Genomic DNA, 24079 nt, shown 5'->3' with positions numbered 1-24079 from the left:
TCCAGAGCCCAGTCCAGAACCTACTCCAGAGTCTAGTCCAGAACTCCGTCCAGAGTCTAGAGCAGAGTCTAGCTCAGAGTCTAGTCCAGAGCCCAGTCCATACTGTTATAAATTGATAAAATACAATAGTTGATTCTCACACGTATCACCATTTTGTGATAATATCGTATCGTGAGTCGTGTATCGAGTATCGAGTATCGAGTCCTGGTGTGCGTGAGTTAGATCATCTGAGAGAGAGAACCCGCAGGACGGTGTGTGAGTACCTGTACTCGGGGCAGCTGACGGACGACGCGCTCAGACTGCGGCACTTGCGGGTTCGACGCGTCGAGCTCCTGGTGGAAACGTCTCCCATGGACACGTCCGCTCCATCGCACGGACAACAGAGGACAGAGGACGACTGCATCCCCTCCGAGCTCTCCATGTCTGCTCCTGTCGTCAGCCTGGGTCACCTGCACCAAGAGCACACACGGACAGGTGAGGACAGGTGAGGACAGGTGAGGACAGGTGAGGAACAGGTGAGGACAGGTGAGGAACAGGTGAGGACAGGTGAGGAACAGGTGAGGACAGGTGAGGAACAGGTGAGGACAGGTGAGGAACAGGTGAGGACAGGTGAGGACAGGTGAGGACAGGTGAGGAACAGGTGAGGACAGGTGAGGACAGGTGAGGACAGGTGAGACAGATGAGGAACAGGAAAGGAACAGGTGAGGACAGGTGAGACAGGTGACGACAGGTGAGACAGGTGATGACAGGTGAGGAACAGGTGAAGACAGGTGAGGACAGGTGAGACAGGTGAGGACAGGTGAGACAGGTGACGACAGGTGAGGAACAGGTGACGACAGGTGAGGAACAGGTGAGGACAGGTGAGGTATGTGTCCCCTGTATCTGAACAGTCTGGGTCAGGACCTACAGGAGGGTCACAGGAGTTAAGGAGCCTCCACAAGAGTCCAGAGTCCAGTCCAGAGTCTAGTCCAGAGTCTAATCCAGAGTCTAGTCCAGAGTCTAGTCCAGAGTCTAGTCCAGGGCCTAATCCAAAACCTAGACAAGATCCAGAGCACTGTCCAGATCCCCATAACCCTAGTCCAGAGCTTAGTCCAGAATAAAGTCCAGAGCCTAGTCCAAAGCATAGTCCAGTCTAGTCCAGAGACCTAGTCTAGAGCCTAGTCCAGAACCTAGTGCAGAGTCTAGTTCAGAGTCTAGTTCAGAGTCCAGTCCAGAGTCCAGTCCAGAGCCTAGTCCAGAACCTAGTCCAGAGTCTAGTTCAGAGTCTAGTTCAGAGTCTAGTCCAGGTCTAGTTCAGAGTCTAGTCCAGAGTCTAGTTCAGGGTCTAGTTCAGGGTCTAGTCCAGGGTCTAGTTCAGAGTCTAGTCCAGAGTCTAGTCCAGGGTCTAGTCCAGGGTCCAGTCCAGAGCCTAGTCCAGAACCTAGTTCAGGGTCTAGTCCAGAGTCTAGTCCAGAGTCTAGTTCAGGGTCTCGTTCAGGGTCTCGTTCAGGGTCTCGTTCAGAGTCTAGTCCAGAGCCTAGTCCAGGGTCTAGTCCAGAGTCCAGTCCAGATCCCAGTCCAGAACCTACTGCAGAGTCTAGGCTAGAACCTAATCTAGAGTCTAGTTCAGAGCCTAGTCCAGAGTTTAGTCCAGAACCTAGTGCAGAGTCTAGTTGAGAATCTAAACCAGAGTCTAGTCCAGAGCCAAGTTCAGTCTAGTCCAAATCCTGCTCCAGAGCCCAGTGCAGAGTTTAGTCCAAAGCCTTGTGCAGAGTCCCGTACAGATCTCAGTCCTGCAGCCTAGTCCAGAACCTAGTCCAGAGCCCAGTCCAGAGTTTGGTCGAGAGCCTAGCACAGAGTCTAGTCCAGAGCCCGGACCAGGGTCTAGTCCAGTTCCTGCCCCTGGTCCTGTCAGCTTTAGTCGCATTATGATAAAATGGGTAAATGGATGTTTGGGGGGTAGTTTAAGAGTCTAGTCCAGAGTCTAGTCCAGAGTCTAGTCCAGAGTCTAGTCCAGAGTCTAGTCCAGAGTCTAGTCCAGAGTCTAGTCCAGAGTCTAGTCCAGAGTCTAGTCCAGAGTCTAGTTCAGAGTCTAGTCCAGAGTCTAGTCTAGTCCAGAGTCTAGTCCAGAGTCTAGTCCAGAGTCTAGTCAGAGTCTAGTCCAGAGTCTAGTCCAGAGTCTAGTCCAGAGTCTAGTCCAGAACCTAGTCCAGTCTAGTCAGCGTCTAGTTCAGTCTAGTTCAGTCTAGTTCAGTCTAGTCCAGAGTCTAGTTCAGAGTCTAGTCCAGAGTCTAGTCCAGGGTCTAGTCCAGAGTCTAGTCAGAGTCTAGTCCAGAGTCTAGTCCAGAGTCTAGTCCAGAGTCTAGTCCAGAACCTAGTCCAGAGTCTAGTTCAGCGTCTAGTTCAGCGTCTAGTTCAGCGTCTAGTTCAGAGTCTAGTTCAGAGTCTAGTTCAGAGTCTAGTTCAGGGTCTAGTCCAGAGTCTAGTCCAGAACCTACTCCAGAGTCTAGTCCAGAGTCTAGTCCAGAGTCTAGTCCAGAGTCTAGTCCAGAACCTACTCCAGAGTCTAGTCCAGAGTCTAGTTCAGCGTCTAGTTCAGCGTCTAGTTCAGCGTCTAGTTCAGAGTCTAGTCCAGAGTCTAGTCCAGAGTCTAGTCCAGAGTCTAGTCCAGAGTCTAGTCCAGAGCCCAGTCCAGAGTTTGGTCGAGAGCCTAGCACAGAGTCTAGTCCAGAGCCCGGACCAGGGTCTAGTCCAGTTCTCAGTCCAGACCTCAGTCCTGCAGACTGTTGCCGGTTCTGCCCCTGATCCTCTCAGCTTTAGTCGCTTTAGCAGCATTATTTAGTTTTAGCCGCTAGCGCAAAAATGCACATTTCTCACGTGTCAGTGGAACAAACTTTAAACCCGCTTTAACCCGCTTTAAACCCGCTTTAAACCCGTTTTAAACCCGTTTTAAACCCGCTCTAAACCCGCTCTCTGTCCCTGTGTCTGGTCAAAGCTGCCGCAGACTGACAGCTGAAGCTAAGCTAAGCCCAGGCTAACGCGCTCCCAGCGGCTCTTATCAGCGCCTGTTCCCCGGGCAGCGCGGCTCGGGGGGCGGCGTGGCTCGTTACCGGGTCCGGGGGGGGAGCGCAGGTCGTGGCGGCGCCGGGGACGTTCACACACTGGACATGTTTTCACGCTTTAGGCCTCATTTGGACATGTCCATTTCCCCCCCGACACTGTCAACAGTCAGCCCAGAGTTTCCTCATTCTCAGCCGCCAACCAGAGCCCAGAGCCGGGAGTGACGCGCCGCCCACGCCCGCTGACCGCACGCCCCTTCCGGGAGGACCGCCCGGGACAGCCCCCTCCGAGTGGACAGGACCGTGGACATCTCTTATCTATTTAATACATGCAGTTAATTATAATATCTCTTTATAAAAATGCCACGATGAAAACACTTAATGACGCAATAAAATAAAAAGGCAAACAGCTATTCTACGTATTTATGCATTTATTTATTATCATCATCATTATTATTATTATTATTATTATTATTATTATTATTATTATTATTATTATTATTATTTTATTTATTTGGTTGGTTAGTTAGTTATAGTTAGTTGTTGTTGTTTTTTTACCATATTTTACGACATGTCATCAGTTAATTATAATATCTCTTTATAAAAATGTCACGATGAAAAAACTTTATGACGCAATAAAATAAAAAGGCAAACTGCAATTTTATTTATTTATGTATTTATTTATTTTATTATATCTTCTTATATTATATTTTATTTTAATTTTTTATTATTATTATTTTTTTTTTTTTGGTTGGTTGGTTAGTTAGTTATAGTTAGTTAGCCTTTTTTTTTTTTTTTTTTTTTTTTTTACCATATTTTACGACATGGTTTTGCATCAGTTAATTATAATATCTCTTTATAAAAATGCTACAATGAACAACCTGGTGACGGTGAATTTATGACAAAAAAAAAAAGAAAAGTAATATTTATTTTTATTTATGTATTTATTTATTATAGTTAGTTAGCTTATTTTTACCTTATTTTGTAACATTTCCTTTTGCATCAATCAATTAAAAAAAAACCGATATAAAAATGCCACGATGAACAAATTGGTAACGATGAGTGAGAGTTTATGACGCAATTAGACAAAAAAAAAAAAAAACAAAAAAAAAAAACGCTATTTATTTTATTTCATTTTATTTTAATTTTCAGTTTTATTTCATTTTATTTATGTATTATGTATTTATTTATTCACTTATTAATTAATTAATTAATTTAGTTAGTTTGTTAGTTAGCCTATTTCTTTACGTATTTTACCGTATTTTATTTATTATTTGGTTTTGCGTTAACTCTGTCAGCAGGGGGCGCCATTCTCCTTAAAACCATTCATTGTTACTGGGCTATCGTTGGATTTTATTACATTTTAATCAGAAATAATCATTAATACAGATGTAGTCCGTTAAAATGTACCGAAAAACTGTTCGTGATCGTAATGTTTATGTGTGTGAGAGACTTTTAACAGTTTAACGGCACAAATCAGCGAAGTTAAGTGGGCTCTTTCTGGTCAGATTGTGTTCAAATAAAACACAAATTAAAGTCTAACAAAGCTTCAGACAGAGCAGTGCCTAAAGTTAGCACAGGTTTCATCAGATTTATCCAAAACCAGTGATTTGTTCCAGTTTTATACAAGAAATGTCCCTGTTTTTGACAAATTTGATCTAAACCAGGAGTAAACTAAAACTAAACCAGGACTACATCAGGTCTAAACCAGGACTAAACCAGGTCTAAACCAGGTCTAAACCAGGACTAAACTAAAACTAAACCAGGACTACATCAGGTCTAAACCAGGACTAAACTAAAACTAAACCAGGACTACATCAGGTCTAAACCAGGACTAAACTAAAACTAAACCAGGACTACATCAGGTCTAAACCAGGACTAAACCAGGTCTAAACCAGGTCTAAACCAGGACTAAACCAGGACTAAACTAAAACTAAACCAGGACTACATCAGGTCTAAACCAGGACTAAACCAGGACTACACTAAACCAGGACTACATCAGGTCTAAACCAGGACTAAACTAAGACTAAACCAGGACTACATCAGGTCTAAACCAGGACTAAACCAGGACTACATCAGGTCTAAACTAGGACTAAACTAAGATTAAACCAGGACTACATCAGGTCTAAACCAGAACTAAACCAGGACTACACCAGGACTACATCAGGTCTAAACTAGGACTAAACCAGGACTACATCAGGACTACATCAGGTCTAAACCAGGACTAAACCAGGACTAAACATCAGGACTAAACCAGGACTAAACTAAGACTAAACCAGGACTACATCAGGTCTAAACCAGGACTAAACCAGGTCTAAACCAGGTCTAAACCAGGAATAACCCAGGACTAAACTAAAAACTAAACCAGGACTACATCAGGTCTAAACCAGGACTAAACCAGGACTAAAACTGGACTATCACAATGTTTGACTAATCTGACCCCTGCCAACAGTAAAAGAGGAGCATAAATTGTCATTTATTTGGGAAAAATACAGAAAACCGTGTTTGCAAATGACCATAAAGCAAAAAATGCAGCGACAGAAGCTCCTCAGATCACGACTGACATAAGAATCCACAATGTTTCACGATCTTTTTATAAATTTATTTATCCCAACCATCCCAACCCGAGTGTGTTCCAGTTTTGAGTTTTGATAATGTGGTCACCTTATTTATGATTAACGTGAGTCAGTGTTGTCACATTTTCTTTGTGTTTTGGTCATTTTTAAGTGGAAAATGACAGTTTATGTCTCTTTACTGTTGGCAGGGATCAAATTGGTCAAAAACAGGGACACTAGGGACATTTCTTGTATAAAACTGGGACAAATCAATGGTTTTGGATAAATCTTCTGTGTCCCGGGTCACACCATCAGGGAATGTAGATGACAAATATTTACAGACAGGCTACAACTGATGATAAAAATCCAGTAATATTGAGCTTTATGGACTCAAAAATGTCAGAAATGTTAAAAATGAAAGTGTATTTTTAATGACTCTACAGACCATAGACTGTGTAAATACTCAGAGGTGATAGAGGAGACAAAAATTGTACTCAAGTTAGAGTAATGTTACTTCAAAATAATATTAGTCTAGTAGAAGTACGAAGAAGTGGTCTAAAAAAATCGACTGTGTAACATAAAGAGCAACTGTCAGGACGTAATATCTGATTTATAATTTGAAGTGAATGTAATGTGAAAGACAAAATGTTAAATAAATCACAAAATCTGGTGTTTTTTAAAGGACGGACACAAAAATGAGACAAACTGAATCAGATCTGAAGAAACACAAACGTTTAAATTGTTTCCTATTGTCACATGAAGCTTTTGTCACTTTAGACTCAACGTGGGAAGAGGAAACTCAACTTTTACTCAAGTAACAGTACAGTTACTGCAATACAAGTCAAGAAGAAGTAAACAACAAGGGCAAAAATTCAAGTTAATTCATCTGATATAAAAATGTATTGAACAGATACATATGTACTCTAGTTTATGAAACTGTTGACCTTTTTTCTGTACCATTTTTGGTTCTAAAGTTCCATATGTTTTAAACAGACCATGTATGAAACATGGAACAAAAATTATTTCCCAAATTTCAAAGACCCAAAAATCATGTAAATAAATGTTTGTATTTCATCATATCTTGTGTTATTCCATCTTTGAACTGTTGATGAAGGGACATGATTTTTTTTTAAAAAAAAATGTATTTAAAAATGATAAAAATTGGCTTGGAAGGACTGACATATTTTATAGAAATAGTTTCTTTTCATTTTGAAGTAATATTAAAGTTTTCAGAAGAAAAAAAAGTGACAAATGATGTAAAATCCTGCACCTTCTACTTGTTTGTACAATTTTCCCTCCGTTACTTTTCCCTCCGTTACCATGAACTTTCTTAATAAAAAATCTCATGAGTCAAAAAGTCAGAGGTTTTTCAACCTAATCTTGTTCCATATGGTAGAAAACTATATGAAGCAAATATTCAAACCAGTTTGTTAAGGATATGTAAGTGAGAACCAAGAGTTATCACTGTTTGGATTTATTGACCAAAAAGTGCTGCATATTTCATTCCCTCCGTTACCGACATGAGTTTTTAAATTTTTTGTCTTGAACTTGAAAGAATCTCACAGGTTTAACTTGACCCTGTTGGAGTGTAACTCTTTCCTACATTCTGATACTTTACTTATTTCAATAGTTCCTCTAGTTTCTGAATAAGAGACATTTGAATGTCAAAAATCTGACCCTGTTTCCCTCCGTTACCACTTGACCGGACCCAAATATTACTCAAGTAGGAGTAAAAGTATTGTGTCAGAAAAGTACTCTGAAAAGTGTCATTTCTTTAAAGGGCTCATATTTACGCTATTTTCTGATTTATGTTATAATCCAGTTTCCTCGTCACAAACAGACCTGGAGTTGTGTTTTGTTTCATTCACACACGTTTAATTAACACACAAACACTGCAGACTTAGTTTATGTTCTTTTCTCGCACATAAAACACTCTGTTCCACCTCGTGATGTCATCTGGTGAAACAGAAAGTGCTCCACTGTGTTTATAAACTTCACACACCTTCACTCTAATCATATTTATACATATATAAATACACACAGCAAAAACTGGAGGGTTAAAAGTCAAGGGTGAAATATTTCAGAGTTGTATTTTTTTCAGAGTTGATGTGGTTGAAGTTAATGTCAGTGTTAATTCAACTTCCCTTAGTGTTAATTTAGCACCACCACTTTAAACTCCTGTGAGAGACCAGTTTGACCCAGTTTTGTTCATAATTTCATCTTAAATGAACTAAATTAAAGTGTAAAAATAAAACACCTCTGTGTGTTGTTTAGATAAATCAGAATAACTCTACAAAGTGTTATCTGTTTACTCTCAAAACATTCATATAACTCTTGATTTTGGGGTTAAACAGGAACTTTAGTCCAGTGTTACTCAATTAAAATCTCCAAAAATGTTACATTAGACTGTGAGAGTCGATTTTAACACTCTAATTTTAGCTCTGGATTTGCTCATCTCTATCGAACTAAAGACAGTGTTGGGGAGTAACAGATTACATGTACCAGAGTTATGTAATCAGAGTACAAATGATGAGTAACTGTATTCAGTTACAGTTACTGTTTCAGTGAGTGGTAATTGGATTACAGTTACTTTGTTGAAATAAATGGATTACACAGAGGGATTTTCCTGTTTTTCACATTTTGGGATTTTTTTTTTTTTTCTTTTTTTTGTTAATTCCACTCATTGCCGGAAACTAAACCAGGACTAATTCAGGATTGAACCAGGACTGAACCCAGGTCTAAACCAGGACTAAAACCAAGTCTAAACTAGATCTAAACCAGGTCTAAACCAGGACTAAACCAGTTCTAAACCAGGACTAAAATCATGTTTAAACTAGATCTAAACCAGGACTAAACCAGGACTAAACCAGTCTAAACCAGGACTAAAATCATGTTTAAACTAGATCTAAACCAGGTCTAAAACAGGACTAAATCCTGCTGTGTGGACGTGTTTCTTCTTCTTCTGTCAATAATATTTTGAATTTGGTTCAGTAAAGTCTGGACTTTTTATTTTCTTTTATCAGACAAAACTTCTTAAGTGAAGATTTCCTCGTCTTTGTTTCTCTACAGCAAATCAAGTAATCCAAAGTAATCAGATTACATTACTCACTTTAAGTAATTTAATGGATTACGTTACAAACTACATTTACGTGTGTGTAATCTGTAATCTGTAGGGGATTACATTTTAAAAGTAAACTTCCCAACACTGACTAAAGGTAAAAAAAATGAGCCACAAAATGAGAAACGACCACTTCATGACATCACAAGGTGGAACAGAGGGTTTTGAACTTTGGTGATGTAGACAGACTGATAATAAACTGTCACTCAAACATGTGTGAATGAAACAGCTTTGTTTTTGACGTTAATTTTGTACGTTTGCATTTATTTCGACGTCTTAAAAGCTCAATTTTGCGTCGTATCGGACCTTTTAAAAAATCTAAATGTAACGAGTCGAGTGGAATATAAAACAGAACTATGGGGGCTCGGTGTGGATAAGAAAGTGTTTATTTCATTTGAACAGAATTACAGGTAAGAGTGGGCCACATGGAGCGTGTGTGGAACCGCAGAATCACACAACACAGGGTCATCTCAAACTGCCTTTTATTACATCTTAAATAACAGTACATTTGAATATAGTTTCTATCTTGCATCCAGCGTTCTCTTGTACACTGACTGACTTCAAAATTAAATACAAAAAATGAAAAGGGGAGCGTCGGGGCAGAGCTCTACAGTTATTGAAGTTAAAATGGAGGATAAGAGAAAAAAGGGAAAAAAAACAAAAAGTGGAATTTAAGTCATTTGAACTTTTTTTTTTTTTTTTGTATTTTAATTTATTTATTGACTTTTGCCAACTCCAGGCCTAAACGCACGATTACAGCACATGTTTGTACAGGATGTAGCAGAGAAGAGAAAAACAGTGAGATGTGACTAGTGCTAAAGAAAGAGCGTCAGAGGAGAACGAGGAGGAGGAGGAGGAGTCGAACAGCCTGCGCTCAGGAGGGGGAGCGCTCGGAGGAGGGGGAGCGCTCGGGAGGGGGAGCGCTCGGGAGGGGGCTGGACCTGCTACAGAGCAATGAAGAGTTGTTCCGTCGCCGCGGTGATGAGGATGTATGAAGGATGTGTACAATTGAACTTCATTTGTGGGACCCCCCCCCCCCGTGTGCGATGGACCCGGGGACGCGGGGGCTGCTGCTCCTGTGCATAGCTTTACCTTTTGACTTGTATCGTGTATGCACAGAGGAGCCGAGAACAAGGAAAAAACAAACATAAAAAATAAAATATAAATACCATATCATAGTATTTATGATATATCAACATTTTTTCTTAAAGAAAAACATCAAAGAATTGAATTCCATATGCACCTTTTTAAGCAATTCTACAGCATGCGATTCTAAGAGAGACAGAGAGAGAGAGAGAGAGAGAGAGAGAGAGAGAACCCACCCATGGCAGACAACCAAAATCTATTTTTTTTTTTCCGTTTTAAACTTAAAAAGTTTCAATATCATTATTTTCAAACATTGATTTATACAACATGTCATTCACAGAGTAGTAACTGCATTTCCAAGCACGGATCTGAGGGTCCCGCCCACGGCCCAAAGAACCAGGGGACAGAAGAGAGAAAAGAGAAAGAGAAGAGAGAAAGAGAGAGCGGGGTCTGACGGAGGGGGAGGGGCTTCTGCGTGAGAGGGAGGGGCCTGACTGAGGAGGAGGGGTTTCTGACTGCGAGGGAGGGGCCTGCCTGAGAGGGAGGGGCTTCTGTATGAGGGGGAGGGGGAGGGGGAGGAGCTTCTGTATGAGGGGGAGGAGCTTCTGTATGAGGGGGAGGAGCTTCTGTATGAGGGGGAGGAGCTTCTTGGCGCGTTCGTTTATCCATCAGACTCTGAGCTCCGAGGACGTTGCCCGGCGAAACACACGGACACGCCCCTTTCCCTCGGACGGCGAAACTCGGAAAAACTCCGAGGCAAAGATTCTGAGACAGAATCCAACCAAGACGCGGCGCCCAGAGTCACTTTTACGTACAAACTCAACTTTATGTTTGGAGCTTTTGGTTTGGTTTAAAGGATCATTTCAGTCTCCCACTTCCAAGCAGCTCTCCAAACTATTTCTCAATCATACGTATTGAGCTCAATAAGTAAAATTTGATTCATTAAAAGCCTCTTTCCATTGTACGTGTGTCATTCTAATTCCGAACTTCGTCCACTAATAAACAGATATTGGTTTATGTTTAATAGTCGTTGTCTGTACGTCATCCAAGACTCTTCGTGCCTCTTTATTTACCGCTAAAACTACAAGTTCTCTTTCGCGTTTTCGTTTTGTAAAAGTAGATCGTCGGACTAAAAAGGTTTGGATACTCAAGACTTACTGTTTTTGTTTCACTGAGTGTCGGTTTGGTCGTCGGTGTCGCCCACGATTTTAGCCCATTTCGTGACAAAACGATCGACTACGAAGCGACACCAACACTTTAACTTCACTAATAAACTGAATTATACTTTCTGAATCTTCCTCGAGGTTTTGCAGTTGAAGAACAGACTTATTTTGTTGCTCCTGGTGCTCGGTTGACGCGAAAACAACAACAGTTTTCCGGTTTAGCGTCCGCGTTTTTCTCCAAATCGGACACACGAACCGTAATAAAACTGCGTCACATCCGAGATTCGATTAGGAGACGGACGGATAAACGAACGCAGAATTTGTCTGAGTGGGAGTGGCCAAGTTTTCACTACATTTACGCACACCTAGAAAACCAAAGAACTGGTCTCGTCCAAATTAAACCGATTTTCCGGAAAGCGTAAACACGGGAATGACGATTGAGGAGTCTCGAATCGAATCTCAAAGCTCCGAATAACGTCCGGAGAAGCTCGTACGCGCTCCGACGTCCCGTTTCCATTTACTCGGACGAGGAGAGGCGTCCAACTGCACGAGGTAAGAAACGACGAGGAAAAAAACTAGACACGCGTTCGGACGTTTGCGCGCTCGTTTACAAACTACAATCTCTCCATTTTTTTTGGTCCGTTACGTTAAAAGCGAAAAACTACCAGAGTAACGCAGCTGAAAATAAAACGTTTTAACATTTACGTAAAAGTTTGGGTTTAAGTACGAACGGCGTTTTCGTTCAGTAATCATCGCCGCGAATTTTTAGACGTTAAAAATGACTAGACGCCCCTAAACGCCTCGTGATCTTCTGGGTTTTTTGAGCTGCTCCTCGTCTGTTTCGATGTTTTTTTTTATTTTTTCGTGCGTGTAAAAGTAGTGAACGCGGGCGCCGACGGGAAGAGCGGAAAGGGGAGGGTCCTGGGTTCCATTTGCTCTCTTCGCTGCGGGAATCGGGGCAAAGAGGGAGTCGGAAAAAGAGGGAAAAAAGAGGGAAGGGCCAGGCTCCATAATCTGCTATGTGTGGGCGCCTTGTCAAAAAAAAAAAAAAAAAGAGCATTCATTATTTCGTTATAGACGGCGTGTGCTTCGTTAGTCGACGTTACTCTAATATGTGTGTTGTTTTTTTGTTTTTTTTTCCGCTTGTGCAAACTAAGACATGACGACACGGGGGAAGAAAAGGTAGAAAAACAAATATAAAAAAAAAAAAAAACGTGGGCGCGCGTACAGACGGGCGTGGGCGATTCGGAAAAAACGTCAAAGGGGGTCACGCTAAAACTAGGGCGAACTCTCGATCCCGGTCGGTCCCGGCGGTCGCTCAGCGGGAAAAAGAACGACGAGGAGGAGAGAGGGATGGAGGGAGGAGGCGGCGGGAAAGAGAAAAGGAGGGACGGACAGACAGGGAGGAGGGAGGGGGCGGGGCTTGCTGAGTTCGCCGGCCAATCGTCGGAGCCGTTCCTTTTCCTTCGGAGGGGCGACCACGTTGTGCTCTTTTTAAATAAAGGAGGAGGAGGAGGAGAGATTTGCCCTTTGATAAGTTTGTGGGATGGCTGGAGTCAGTATGGCGGTGGCGGTGGCGGTGGTGGAGGTGGGTGGAAAAGATCGGATATGCCAGAAAATTTTACATTGTGAAGTTGGAATGGTCTTCCACTCAAGAGTCCAGAGGTTTTCCTGCACAGACACAGACAAAGAAACACAGAGTCGTTATTAAAAGGTCGTGTTTTGTTTCTTTCACACACGTTTAAAGAGACTTTAAAACCCTCCTGAAGGTTTAATCCACTGAGCAAAATCTGAAAAATCCTCCAGCGCGAGTGTGAGTTAGAGTTCTGTGCCGAGTTTTAACGTTCTGGAAACACTACGGGCGGGTGGAGATCACACACGGGCCGGTCAGGGGAATCAAACAAACGACAAACGGGAGAAAAATACTCGGATCCAGGGCGTCTGTTGTCTTGGAAAAAGTGACGTTTCCCGATCCTCTAAAAAAGGTCAAAACCAGGACTAAAGCAGGACTAAAACAGGACTAAACCAGGACTAAACCAGGACTGAACCAGGACTAAACCAGGACTAAAACAGGACTAAACCAGGACTAAACCAGGACTGAACCAGGACTGAACCAGGACTAAACAGGACTGAACCAGGACTAAACCAGGACTGAACCAGGACTAAACCAGGACTAAACCAGGACTGAACCAGGTCTAAACCACGTCTAAACCAGGTCTAAACCAGGTCTGAACCAGGACTGAACCAGGACTAAAACAGGACTGAACCAGGACTAAACCAAGTCTAAACCAGGACTAAACCAGGACTAAACCAGGACTAAACCAGGACTGAGCCAGGACTAAACCAGGACTAAACCAGGACTGAACCAGGACTAAACCAGGACTAAACCGGGACTGAACCAGGTCTAAACCAGGTCTAAACCAAGTCTAAACCAGGACTAAACCAGGACTAAACCAGGACTAAACCAGGATTAAACCAGGACTAAACCAGGACTGAGCCAGGACTGAGCCGGGACTAAACCGGGACTAAACCGGGACTAAACCGGGACTAAACCGGGACTAAACCGGGACTAAAACAGGTCTAAACCAGGACTGAACCAGGACTAGAACCAGGTCTGAACCAGGTCAAAACCAGAACTGAACCAGGACTAACCCAGTACAAAACCAGGTCTAAACCAGGTCTGAACCAGGACTGAACGAAGTCTAAAACAGGACTAACCCAGGACTAAAACAGGACTAAACCAGGACTGAACCAGGACTGAACCAGGACTAGAACCAGTACAAAACCAGTACTAAACCAGGTCTAAACCAGGACTGAATCTAGAGGACTAAACCAGAACTGAACCAGGAAAACACATTTTAAACACGACTGAACTCATTGGAAAGTTCACAAATATTTATTTTTTGCTCAACTAGAGACAAACACGCACAGATTTCTCTAAGCGCCTAAGCACACAAAATATTCCTGAAAGTTTTATTGCTCCATATTTTTGCAGCTTTTACCAAACACGGACCTGATGTAAAAAACTTTAATCTTGACAAGAATAAATAAAAATCAGGAATCGGACCTTTAAGAGTTCTGTTCAGTGCACACATCCTCTCAGACGTGTGGTGTAAGTGTGAGCGTTTACTGCCCCCCTGTGGTCCTGCTCTGAAAGTGAAAGTGAAAGTGGACGGTGTGACGAAGAGGAGCCGAGTTTTTACCTTTGGACTCTAGTTCCAGATCTTGAGGAAGCTGTCCCAGGACCCTGTAGCCACTGCCATGCCGTCATCAGTCACCCCCAAACAGCTCACCCGGTTATCGTGGCCCGCCAGCACCCCTGAAAAAAACAAACAAAAAACACCAAAAAGTTTACATTAGACGTCTTACATCTTGTGCAGAAGACAGAGAAACTGATGGATCAAGACCTCTGCCGATGTTTTTAGGTTGATATGAGCTGTATGTGGGTCCAGTCAAGCAGAAGTAAACAACAAGGCCAAAAATTCCAGTTAATTCATCTGATATAAAAATGTATTGAACAGATACATATGTACTCTAGTTTATGAAACTGTTGACCTTTTTTCTGGACCATTTTTGGTTCTAAAGTTCCATCCGTTTTAAACAGACCATGTATGAAACATGGAACAAAAATTATTTCCCAAATTTCAAAGACCTGAAAATCATGTAAATAAATGGATGTATTTCATCATATCTTGTGTTATTCCATCTTTGAACTGTTGATGAAGGGACATGATTTAAAAAAAAAAAGTATTTAAAATGATAAAAATGTTCTTGGAAGGACTGACATATTTTATAGAAATAGTTTCTTTCATTTTGAAGTAATATTAAAGTTTTCAGAAGAAAAAAAGAGACAAATGATGTAAAATCCTGCACCTTCTACTTGTTTGCACAATTTTCCCTCCGTTACTTTTCCCTCCGTTACCATGAACCTTTCTTAATAAAAAAAATCTCATGAGTCAAAAAAGTCAGAGGTTTTTCAACCTAATCTTGTACCATATGGTAGAAAACTATATGAAGCAAATATTCAAACCAGTTTGTTAAGGATATGTAAGTGAGAACCAAGAGTTATCACTGTTTGGATTTATTGACCAAAAAGTGCTGCATATTTCATTCCTCCGTTACCAACATGAGTTTTTTAATTTTTTGTCTTGAACTTGAAAGAATCTCACAGGTTTAACTTGACCCTGTTGGAGTGTAACTCTTTCCTACATTCTGATACTTTACTTATTTCAATAGTTCCTCTAGTTTCTGAATAAGAGACATTTGAATGTCAAAAATCTGACCCTGTTTCCCTCCGTTAACACTTGACCGAACCCATTTGTCCAGTTTATAATTCTCACAAACTCATTCAGAACCTCCTTTTACAACAAACTCCAGTGTCCAGTGTCGTCACATTTTAGCAGTAACTTTTTGGACTTAAGTGTTCAAATAAAAACAACAAAACAAACTAAATATTGGCCTCTGGTGGAGACTTGAGGACATTAAATGATAAGCTAAATAAGAGCAAATTTCTGCCCATATATTGATCCGTCTGTACTTATTTATCATTCCTCCATTTACTGTTCGTACATATGGGGTTGCGATGCTTTTTGGGGACATTAAAATAACTGCTGGAGGCAGATTTTAACCTTATATACAGTTGTCCCCTCACCAAAACACTCCTGTTGTATTTTTGTTCATTCATTAAAGAAGACCTATTGTGCTTGTGCCTACGCTTCGGGAACAGGACTACGATTCGGAATCAGGCTTCGGGAACAGGGCTACGCTTCAGGAATGGGACTACGCTTCGGGAAGAGGACCATGCTTCGGGAACAGGCCTAAGCTTTGAGAACAGGCCTACGCGTTGGGAACAGGCTTTAAGAAAGGGACTACGCTTCAGAAACAGGCTTCGGGAACGGGACTACACTTCGGGAACAGGACTACGCTTCGGGAACAGGACTACGCTTCGGGAACGGGACTACACTTCGAGAACAGGACTACGCTTCGAGAACGGGACTACGCTTCGGGAACGGGACTACGCTTCGGGAACGGGACTACGCTTCGAGAACAGGACTACGCTTCGAGAACGGGACTACGCTTCGGGAACGGGACTACGCTTCGGGAACGGGACTACGCTTCGGGAACGGGACTACGCTTCGCTTTGGGAACGGGACTACGCTTCGGGAACGGGACTACGCTTCGGGAACGGGACTACGCTTCGGGAACAGGCTTCGGGAACAGGCTTCGGGAACAGGCTTCGGGAAGGCTTCGGGAACAGGCTTCGGGAACGCTTCGGAACAGGCTTCGGGAACGGGACTATGCTTCGCTTTGGGAACGGGACTACGCTTCGGGAACGGGACTACGGTTCAGAAACAGGCTTCGGGAACGGGACTATGCTTCGCTTTGGGAACGGGACTACGCTTCGGGAACGGGACTACGCTTCGGGAACGGGCCTACGCTTCGGGAACGGGCCTACGCTTCGGGAACGGGCCTACGCTTCGGGAACAGGACTACGGTTCGGCGGTGGCGTGTACCTGCGCGGTCGGCCTTCAGAGTGTCCCACACGTTGCAGTTGAAGTCGTCGTATCCGGCCAGCAGGAGGCGCCCGCTCTTGGAGAACGCCACAGAGGTGATGCCACAGATGATGTTGTCGTGGGAATAGACCATGAGCTCCTGGTCGGCGCGGAGGTCAAACAGCCGGCACGTGGCGTCGTCGGAGCCGGTGGCGAAGGCGTTTCCGTTGGGGAAGAACTGAGAAGAAAAAAAAAACCAAAAACAAGATGAGATGGAGGAGAGACAAGACTTCTATTTCTACTCTCTGCTATTTGAGGGATTCACAGATACAAATACTCAGGTGTAGGCGCCAATCCAGGAAAGTTTGCAGTATCGGGTATCGGTTCAGTTGATATCGGTTTAGTTGAAATCTGACAAAATTCTGACGTTCAGAAATAATGAGAACAGCCTCATGAGAACTTGTGAGTTGTGGGGATAAAAATTGGATTTCCATGACTGTGGGAACGCGGTATTTATTTAATTTAATTTAATTTAATTATATTATTTATTTTATATTAATTTTTATTTGATTGTTATTTTTGTTTATATAGTTATTTATTTAGTTAGTTCATTAGTTAGTAAGTTTTTATTTCTATAGCTCTTTTCACAGACATGCTGCAGTTGCGTGAAAAATTCCATGACTTTTCCAGGATTTCCATGACCGTGGGAACCCTATATTTATTTAATTTTATTATTTATTTTACTATTTTATTATGTTTTTATCTGATGACTATTATTTTTTATTATTATTTTATTTATTTAATCATAACATTTTTATTTGATTATTTTTATTTTGTATTTATTTTACTTATTTATTTATTCTGTTTTTATTATTATTATTATTATTTGTTAATTTAATTATTTAGTTTTTATTTGATTTTTAAAAATTATTATTTTTATTTATTTTATTTAGTTATTTAGTTAATTCATTGGTTCGGTAAGTTTTTATTTCTATAGCTCTTTTCACAGACGTATGTCACAAAGTCACTTGTACAGATCATTATTTTTTACTTTTATCTGAACACATTTGAACATCTGCAATTCCTCTGACCTGTCTGGAAACTCAATGTGTTTATTTTATTTTATTTTTTTCACACTAGCATGAAGTTCAAGGAGTGTGAGGACATCAGATCAGATCAGATAAGATCAGAGTTCACGTCTTTCTTTATTCTCCCTGAAAGTTGCACAGCACATTTGTGTAGCTCAGGTGGTTCTTTGTGCACCGCTGCTGCTGCTGCTGCTGCTGCGGCGGCGGCGGCAGCTGCTGCTGCTGCTGCTGCTGCTCTCGCTCGACGACGGCGGCGGCGGCGTTGTGGGTTAACCTGACCTACATGTTCTGGAGGTTTTGGAGGGAAAAGAGCAGCACAGAGAGCGACGAGCACTGAAGAAAAGAACCACCGTCCCACTGAACTGTTTAAACTTTCACTAAAAGAACGAGAGTCTGAACTGACACTCAAAATAAAAACCTTTTTCACTCGAGATGCTACAAGATCTCGAGCCACAAGACCTCGTGAGAAAATTACCACAAGGTCGAGCAAGAGACAAGAGAAAAAAAACGATCTGGTGACAAGTGTTTCACATTTGGATTGGACAAAAAAGGTGACGTGTTGGTGAGTTACGGCTCTTACAGTTCCAAAAAGCTGGACTAGAATGGAAACAAAAAAAAAAAAAAAAAAAAAAAAACAAAAAAAAAAAAAAAAAAAAAAAAAAAAAAAAAAATGAAATTAAATAAATTATCTAAATGAGTAAATGTTTGTCATTATTATTAGTTTTTTCATTCTTATTGTGGTTTATTTTGTAGGGTCATAAACTTTTGTGCCTTCGTTAACATTATTATAAGTTTGTACGACCATAAACGTGTACGTGTCCGTCCGTGAGGCGTGTGCGTTGTCCCACTCACACAGATGGCGTTGATGTCGGACTCGTGCCCGGTGAACGTCTGTGTGTGTCTGTGTGTGTGTGTCGTGTGTGTGTGTGTCGTGTGTCGTGTGTGCGAGGTGCGTGCGTTGTCCCACTCACACAGATGGCGTTGATGTCGGACTCATGCCCGGTGAACGTCTATGTGTGTGTCTGTCTGTGTCTGTGTGTGTGTCGTGTGTGTGTCCCTCTCTCTCTGTGTGTCCGTGTGTATGTGCGTCCTCGTGCCTGGTGAACGTCTGTGTGTGTCTGTATGTGTCTCTCTCTGTGTGTCGTGTGTGTGTGTGTCAGTGTGTGTGTGCGTGTGTCCCACTCACACAGATGGCGTTGATGTCGGACTCGTGCCCGGTGAACGTCTGTGTGTGTCTGTATGTGTCTCTCTCTGTGTGTCGTCTGTGTGTGTCGTGTGTCGTGTGTGTGTGTGTGTGTGTGTGTGTGTCAGGGTGTGTGTGCGTTGTCCCACTCACACAGATGGCGTTGATGTCGGACTCGTGCCCGGTGAACGTCTGTGTGTGTCTGTATGTGTCTCTCTCTGTGTGTCGTCTGTGTGTGTCGTGTGTGTCGTGTGTGTGTGTCGTGTGCGTGTGTCAGGGTGTGTGTGTGCGTTGTCCCACTCACACAGATGGCGTTGATGTCGGACTCGTGCCCGGTGAACGTCTGTGTGTGTCTGTATGTGTCTCTCTCTGTGTGTCATGTGTGTGTGTGTCGTGTGTGCGTGTGTCAGGGTGTGTGTGTGCGTTGTCCCACTCACACAGATGGCGTTGATGTCGGACTCGTGCCCGGTGAACGTCTGTGTGTGTGTCTGTATGTGTCTCTCTCTGTGTGTCGTGTGTGTGTGTGTCGTGTGTGTGTGTGTGTGTGTGTGTGTCGTGTGCGTGTGTGTGTCAGGGTGTGTGTGCGTTGTCCCACTCACACAGATGGCGTTGATGTCGGACTCGTGCCCGGTGAACGTCTGTGTGTGTCTGTATGTGTCTCTCTCTGTGTGTCATGTGTGTGTGTGTGTGTCGTGTGTGTGCGTGTGTCAGGGTGTGTGTGCGTTGTCCCACTCACACAGATGGCGTTGATGTCGGATTCGTGCCCGGTGAACGTCTGTGTGTGTCTGTATGTGTCTCTCTCTGTGTGTCGTCTGTGTGTGTGTCGTGTGTGTGTGTGTGTGTCGTGTGTGTGCGTGTGTCAGGGTGTGTGTGCGTTGTCCCACTCACACAGATGGCGTTGATGTCGGACTCGTGCCCGGTGAACGTCTGCCGGCACATCCCTTCTCTGATGTCCCAGAGTTTGGCGGAGGCGTCACAGGCTCCGGACACGAAGAGCCGAGTGTCCGGGGCCAGAGACAGACTCATCACGTCCCCGGTGTGACCAGCGAACGTGGTGGTCTGCTGCCCCGTCTCGATGTCCCACAGAGCACTGCACCGGGAAGGAGGGAGGAGGGGAGGAGGAGGAGGAGAGGAGAGGAGGAGGAGAGGAGGAGGAGAGGAGGAGGAGAGAGGAGGAGGAGAGAGGAGGAGAGGAGAGGAGGAGAGAGAGAGAGGAGGAGGAGGAGAGGAGAGGAGGAGAGGAGGAGGAGGAGGAGAGGAGGAGGAGGAGAGGAGGAGGAGAGGAGGAGGAGGAGGAGAGAGGAGGAGAGAGAGGAGAGAGGAGAGGAGAGGAGGAGGAGGAGAGAGGAGGAGAGAGAGGAGAGAGGAGAGGAGGAGAGGAGAGGAGAGAGAGGAGGAGGAGGAAGAAGGAGGAAGAAGAGAAGGAGAAAGAGAAAGAAGTGGAGGAGGAAGAAAGAAAGAAGGAGGAAGAGGAAGAAGAGAAGGAGAAAGAAAGAAGTGGAGGAGGAAGAAAGAAAGAAGGAGGAGGAGGAAGAGAAAGAAGAGAAGGAGGAGGAAGATGAAGAAAGAAGAAAAGGAGGAAGGAAGAAAGAAAGAAGGGAAGGAGGAAGACAAAGAGGAGGAGGAAGAGAAAGAAGAGGAAAAGGAGGAGGAGGAAGAGAAAGAAGTGGAGGAGGAAGAGAGAGAGGAGAGGAAGAGGAAGAAGAGAAAGAGAAGGAGGAGGAAGAGGAAGAAGAGGAAGATGAAGAAAGAAGAAAAGGAGGAAGAGAAAGAAGAAAAGGAGGAAGAAAGAAAAAAGGGAAGGAGGAAGACAAAGAGGAGGAGGAAGAGAAAGAAGTGAAGGAGCAAGAGGAAGAAGAGGAGAAGGAGGAAGCGAAAGCAGAGAAGGAGGAAGAGAAAGAAGAGAAGAGAATGAACAGGAGAAGGAAGAGGAGGAAGAGGAAGAGAGGAAGCGAAAGAGAAAGGGGAGGGGGAGAGTAAAGAGAGAGGGGAGGAGAAGAGAGGAAAAGGAGGAGGAACATGAGAAAGAGGAAGAAGAGAAAAGAAGAAGGAGAAGAGGAGGAGGAAGAGAAGAAGACTGGTCAGAGAAACAAACTAAACTGGACACAACTAAAACCACAGCGATGAAACGTTTAGATCAGGGAGGATTTTCAACACTCGTCTAAACGCGGAAGAAAAAACGAAGACGCGACCCCACAGTCGTTTTTTGATGAAGTTGGAGGTTTTAAAAGCGCGAAGTTTCATTGTTGACAAAAGCGCGCGTTGCATGCTGGGAATTATTTTGGTCAGCGGAAAGAAACACTACTTCAACATGACGGACGGAGCGAGAAAGAACGTAAAGGGTATTGATCCTGGTTATTTATCCACTAACGGCAGAGGACCCAAGACCATTTGACCAGAAATTGGTCATAAGCATCGACGGACGACAAATCACCCTTTTCAACCCCGACAAAAGGTGGAACAAAACCAAATTTCTGGTCTGAATCTCCAACTACCTGGACAAATATTCACTTGGGCGACATCCACAATGACTTGGTGGAAACTCCTGGGCCATTCACAGCAGAAAAGATGAAAACCTCCAAGAGTCTCGATGTGTTGTTGAACTTGTTGAGTCCACGGTTTGTTAGGATCTTCTACGTTTGCTCTGCGGATGTTTGAAAGTCCTTTAATTCACCGTCAGAGGTTCTTTTCACTCAGAACACGAAAAAGACATTTTCCTTCTTCCGTGCTTCTATTTGTGCATCCGATAATGCAGCAGGAATTCACCATTATCGAGGAGAAATACGCGAGGTTACGCACTGTGTTTGACGCTACCGTGTTTCTTACCTCCGACCAAAATATTTCCCAGCAGCAACGCGGACTTTTAATAACAATGACGTCAGCTGAAACTCGCCTGTACTAATATCAACTAGGGATGGGCATTTGATGAAATTTTCTTAATCGATCGTCGGAAGATTTAATGATCGATTATCGATTAATCATTAACGTTTTTATATTTAAATGATCATCATTATTATTACTATCTGCACTAATCTGCATAAATAAATTCAACTTTACAACATATAAACATAACGACTCTAGAGCCACATCAGCTGTTTGACATTATAATGTGTTTAATTCAGTTTTGTTCAAATCTCACAGAAACAAAACTTAAAACCACATCACTAATTTGCATAAACTAAGTGAAGATAAAACTCCAGCTCTTGTGTCGCTGATGTGGTTCAACTTCTGTCAGATTAAAAGACATGACTCAGGTGAATACAGGTCAGTGTGACCAGATTTGTGTTTGTCAAAACCAGGACAGCGTACGGGGGGAGGGGGGCGGGGCCTCATCATCCACATTGAGCGACTCTCACCTGGAAAAACTTTTTCCCACTGGACACAGAAACATATGTGCTGCTTTATACACTGTGCACATGGACTCACACTTGTCCCAACGCAACAGAAAGTGTGGAATTTCTTGTACAAATCATCGTTAAATCCACATTTGTGCTTCGGTTCGTTACAGACTGACCCACTGTTTGTGTCTCGCTCCTTCTGATGCAGAGACACATGTACACACCTGTTTTGTCACGATACACACAGCAACCTACATTTGGTTTGACGATTAAAATGTACGTTATCGATGAAATTCTTAGTGATCAATTATCGATTAATCGACTAAACATGCCCATCCCTAATATCGACATCATGAAACCGATTTTTAATTTTAACTGTAGAATCAGTCTGAACAAGTTCCTTCTGTTTTATTCATGACCATAACATTAGAACTGCGCTCGCCTTCTCGGTTCGTTCCTCCGTTCCGTTCCTCGTTGTCGTGGAGTGATGAGTGTGTGTGTGGGTGTGTTTCTCTGTGCGGTCGCCGTCTGCTCCATGTGTGTTTGCGGTTTTGTAGTTTACTGAAGTCGTGCTGGGACACCCGAGTGGATTCGTGTGTGGGCTCTGGATTGTGGCGCACGGTTGTTTTTTGTTGGAGTTAGAGGCTTAAGAGCGCGACTAATAGCCCGAAAAATACGGTAATAATCTTGCCTCATCCGTACCCTTTTGTTGTTATCTTGTCATGTGAATTGTACGTGCAGGTTTGAAATAAATAAATAACTAACAGAGACACACGTCAACTCACAGAGGCACTTTTTCTTTAATAAAAACACGAAGAGTTTGTCCAGGCTGAATATGTCCGTGTTTAAAAGGAGGAGAGAAAAAAAAAAAAAAAAAAAAAAAAAAAAAAAAAAAAAAAAAAAAAAAAAAGGTTTTTACTTTGTGATGTTTTTTTAAAAGGTGCAGCTGCAGTTCCTCTACTCACCAGGTGGTGTCTCCAGAGCTCGTGACGATCTGGTTGTCGTCCAGAAAGCGACAGCAGGACAGGTAACCTACACACACACACACACACACAGAGATACACACACACACACACAGAGACACACAGAGACACACAGAGACACACAGAGAGACATTAGTGTGTGTTCGTTGTTAGTTTTATAATGAAATGGCAGGAGCTGTGAGAGGAAAGAGGAAAGAGGAGGAGGAGAGGAGGAAAGGGGAGAGGAAAGGAGAGGAGACAGGAGGAGAGAAGGAGAGAGGAAAGAGGAGAGGAGAGAAGAGAGAGGAGAAGGGGAGAGAAAAGAGGAAAGAGAAGAGAGGAGAGGAGAGGAGAGAGGAGACAGGAGCAGAGGAGAGATGAGGAGGAAAGAGGAGGAGAGGGGGAGAGGAGAAGAAGGGAAGAAAAAAGAAAAGAGAGGAAAGGAAGAGAGGAGACAGGAGAGAGGAGGAGGAGAGGAGAGAAGAGAGGAGAGGAGGAAAGGGGAGAGGAGAGACAAAAGAGGAATAGAGGACGAAAGGAGAGAGGAGGAGAAGGGGAGAGAAAAGTGGAAAGAGAAGAGAGGAGAGAAGGAAAGGGGAAAGGAGAGAGAGGAGGAGAAAGGAGGAGAGGAGAAAGGAAAGAGGAGAGACAAGAGATGAAGAGAAGAGGAGGAGAGAAGAGAGAGAAGAGAGAGAGGAGAGGAAAGAAGAGAGAGGAGAAGATAGAAGAGAGAAGAGGAGAGAGGAGGAGAGCTCTAGTTGTGTTAATGCTCCATCGTTTTGTCCGGAGAAACAGAAGTGATCACCTCCGGCTGCTGTAGCTTAAACCAGGCATAACATGTTGTATTTTCGACTCTGTAAAACTTTTATGGGGCTGGAGAGTTTCTGGATGTACAGATTGTGCAGAATTGTCCTTTCGGTGTCTTCAGTGCAGAGATCAGTCGCAAATACAAAACTGAGAAAACTGTGGCACCTTTAATACAACAACGTGGTGATTTTAACTTTTCTGCCATGTGGTATTAAAAGGTTTTTAATTATTTTGTACTTTTTGAGTGCC

General features: G+C 43.1%; 2 protein-coding genes across 2 annotated transcripts in view; both read right to left on the bottom strand.

Moving 5' to 3' along the window:
• The window catches only part of nadka (NAD kinase a), a 51676-nt gene extending 48435 nt beyond the window's left edge, over positions 1–3241 (bottom strand). Inside the window, 2 exon segments of the mRNA XM_055165696.1 lie at positions 264–449; positions 3090–3241. Of these exon segments, the coding sequence (XP_055021671.1) occupies positions 264–421 (158 nt within the window). The 5' untranslated portion in view covers positions 422–449; positions 3090–3241.
• Positions 3242–10368: 7127 nt separating this feature from the next.
• gnb1a (guanine nucleotide binding protein (G protein), beta polypeptide 1a) overlaps positions 10369–24079 on the bottom strand; it is a 54002-nt gene continuing 40291 nt past the window's right edge. Inside the window, exons 7-11 of the mRNA XM_055165697.1 lie at positions 23027–23093; positions 19612–19813; positions 16474–16690; positions 14164–14279; positions 10369–12631 (exon numbers count right to left, since the gene is read on the bottom strand). Of these exons, the coding sequence (XP_055021672.1) occupies positions 14173–14279; positions 16474–16690; positions 19612–19813; positions 23027–23093 (593 nt within the window). The 3' untranslated portion in view covers positions 10369–12631; positions 14164–14172. The remainder of the gene's footprint in view (positions 12632–14163; positions 14280–16473; positions 16691–19611; positions 19814–23026; positions 23094–24079) is intronic.

This window comes from Boleophthalmus pectinirostris, unplaced genomic scaffold, assembly GCF_026225935.1.
Source record: "Boleophthalmus pectinirostris isolate CB_2022bp ecotype Guang Dong unplaced genomic scaffold, ASM2622593v1 HiC_scaffold_8, whole genome shotgun sequence".
Taxonomy (NCBI): domain Eukaryota; kingdom Metazoa; phylum Chordata; class Actinopteri; order Gobiiformes; family Gobiidae; genus Boleophthalmus; species Boleophthalmus pectinirostris.
The sequence above is the reverse complement of the archived record's forward strand: the minus strand, read 5'-3'. Positions and strand labels throughout refer to the sequence as shown.